Source organism: Eurypyga helias, unplaced genomic scaffold (assembly GCF_000690775.1).
Source record: "Eurypyga helias isolate BGI_N326 unplaced genomic scaffold, ASM69077v1 scaffold28344, whole genome shotgun sequence".
In the NCBI taxonomy this organism is placed as follows: Eukaryota; Metazoa; Chordata; class Aves; order Eurypygiformes; family Eurypygidae; genus Eurypyga; species Eurypyga helias.
In genome coordinates, this window is record NW_010247393.1 from 19659 (window position 1) to 21733 (window position 2075).

The 2075-nt window shown below is 46.7% G+C and overlaps 1 protein-coding gene across 1 annotated transcript in view; it reads left to right on the plus strand.

Moving 5' to 3' along the window:
* The window catches only part of EIF5B (eukaryotic translation initiation factor 5B), a gene marked incomplete at its 5' end in the record, with an annotated part of 22890 nt that overhangs the window by 17468 nt on the left and 3347 nt on the right, over positions 1 to 2075 (plus strand). The window contains 3 exons of the mRNA XM_010150719.1: positions 812 to 943; positions 1062 to 1138; positions 1256 to 1420. Of these exons, the coding sequence (XP_010149021.1) occupies positions 812 to 943; positions 1062 to 1138; positions 1256 to 1420 (374 nt within the window). The remainder of the gene's footprint in view (positions 1 to 811; positions 944 to 1061; positions 1139 to 1255; positions 1421 to 2075) is intronic.

A 2075-nucleotide genomic window follows, 5' to 3' on the forward strand; every position in this document is an offset into this window, starting at 1 on the left:
GGTTGGAACTGGATGGTCTTTAAGGTCCCTTTCAACCCAAACCATCCTGTGATCCCTGCTATTTTGCTGGGGTGTTTCAACTGGTAGAATGAGGCTTGAAAACCAGGATCATGGCGTAGTTTGATATTTTAATTGCCAATTTGGTGTTTGTAGTATTTTATGCATGTATGTTTTAGCCATTTCATCCTGTTAGGCAAATCTGCTAGTGGAGTTCTGCAAACTATCAGAATTACGAAGCTGATTTACTACCCAAAGTCTTCAATGTCTTTTGTGACTTAAAAATGACAGAGGAAAGAAAGTAGCTCCCAGAACCAAAATTCGGATGAGGTGTTCCTGTCCTCCGTAGCTGGGAATTTAGTTTACAAAAAGGATGTCGGTAGTTTTGCTTTTAACCACAGTTCTACTTTAGCCTACTGAGTATGTATCCTTGCCTCTGAAGGGAAGGTAATCTCTCGGGTCCTGCAAACACAGACCTTGGTTCTAGGGAACTGAGTCTGTCTGTGAAGGGTACTGGGAGTAACTACGCGAGGGCTTAAGGTACATGGCAATTCCTGTTTATCTGTTGGAGGAAAAGATTTGAGTGTTTAGGTTGGGAAGGCATGGCCTCTCAAAAATTGGGGTGTTTTTAACTTCTCTGAAAGCAGCAGAAGGGCCTTGGTGCTCTTGTATCCTCCCTTTTGTACCTAAGCCTAACGAGAGACCAGAATCCTCCAGTTCCTGGCTTGGGAGTGGCTGCTCTCATCCCTGATCCTCAGTTTGGCAACCACAGACGTGGCCACACACACTTCTCTCCTCTTCTTTTCCCCTAAAGGATGAACTAATACACGAGCTGAAGCAAACGCTGAATGCCATCAAGTTAGAAGAGAAAGGTGTTTACGTCCAGGCCTCTACTTTAGGCTCTTTAGAAGCATTACTTGAATTTCTTAAAACGTCAGAAGTGCCAGTAAGTCATTCCGTGCTCTCTCTGGTGGTGGCGGCGGTTCCACGCTGTAGTTGGCAACTTGTTTCCTTTCGACTCGGAAAGGTCGGTGGCTGATCTGTGTGGCTTTTCCTTTCGACAGTATTCAGGAATTAATATAGGTCCTGTCCATAAAAAAGACGTTATGAAGGCGTCGGTGATGTTGGAGCATGACCCACAGTACGTGACTTTCCTACGCCGGGTGGCTGCCTGGCGACATTTCGGGAGGGCCCCCCCTCTCAGCTCCGGGGGGGCGTGGTCTGCCCGGCAAACCCCTTGACTCGCTTTTCCTTCCAGGTACGCGGTCATTCTGGCGTTCGATGTGAGGATCGAGCGTGATGCCCAGGAAATGGCCGACAGTTTAGGAGTTCGAATTTTTAGCGCCGAAATAATTTATCACTTATTTGATGCCTTCACAAAATACAGGCAGGACTACAAAAAGCAGAAACAAGAGGAATTCAAGTAAGTAAGAGCAATCCTGTTCTGGATGCTTCCCAAGCAAGCGTCTCGTCATCGTTTTGTTCATGGAATTGCATTCGGCGGTGTGCTTCCGTGTTGGTATTCAGCACGCAGCCCTGCTGGGAAGGGAGGACGGGAGGAAGGAGGCAAGACAGTAACCCCAGTCTAACTGTTCACGTTTGGGATTAGGCTCAGCAGGGTGAGTGGTGAAGGGCTGAGAAGATTTGGCTAAAACCGACACACGATACAGGGCGTTCGTGCTGAGGTTTGCTTTGCACGCTGGGCTTCGGTCCCCCATTTGTGGCAGGTGGGTTAGTCTGGCAGAGTTCAGAAAACACAGCTGAAGGGATTTGGATTCTATTGCTTCATATCTATGCAATTCCATTGCATAGGGCTTAATTCTGACTGCAGCAACGTGACTGTGCAGTCATCTAAGAATTTATAGGCACCCAACACTAATTTTTGGAACCTGTCATTGGCTGACCGTCAGGAAAAGGACAGACAAAACAAACATTTATTTAATTTTACGTTGATCCCAGTTTTGGTTTGTGTATTCCAGCATTTGCACACACTTGCTTGCCTTGCAAACAAGAGTCGTGAATTTCTGGAGTCTCCGTGATGGGCTGAGGCAATAATATTTCTATTCCTGTGCTCTTCC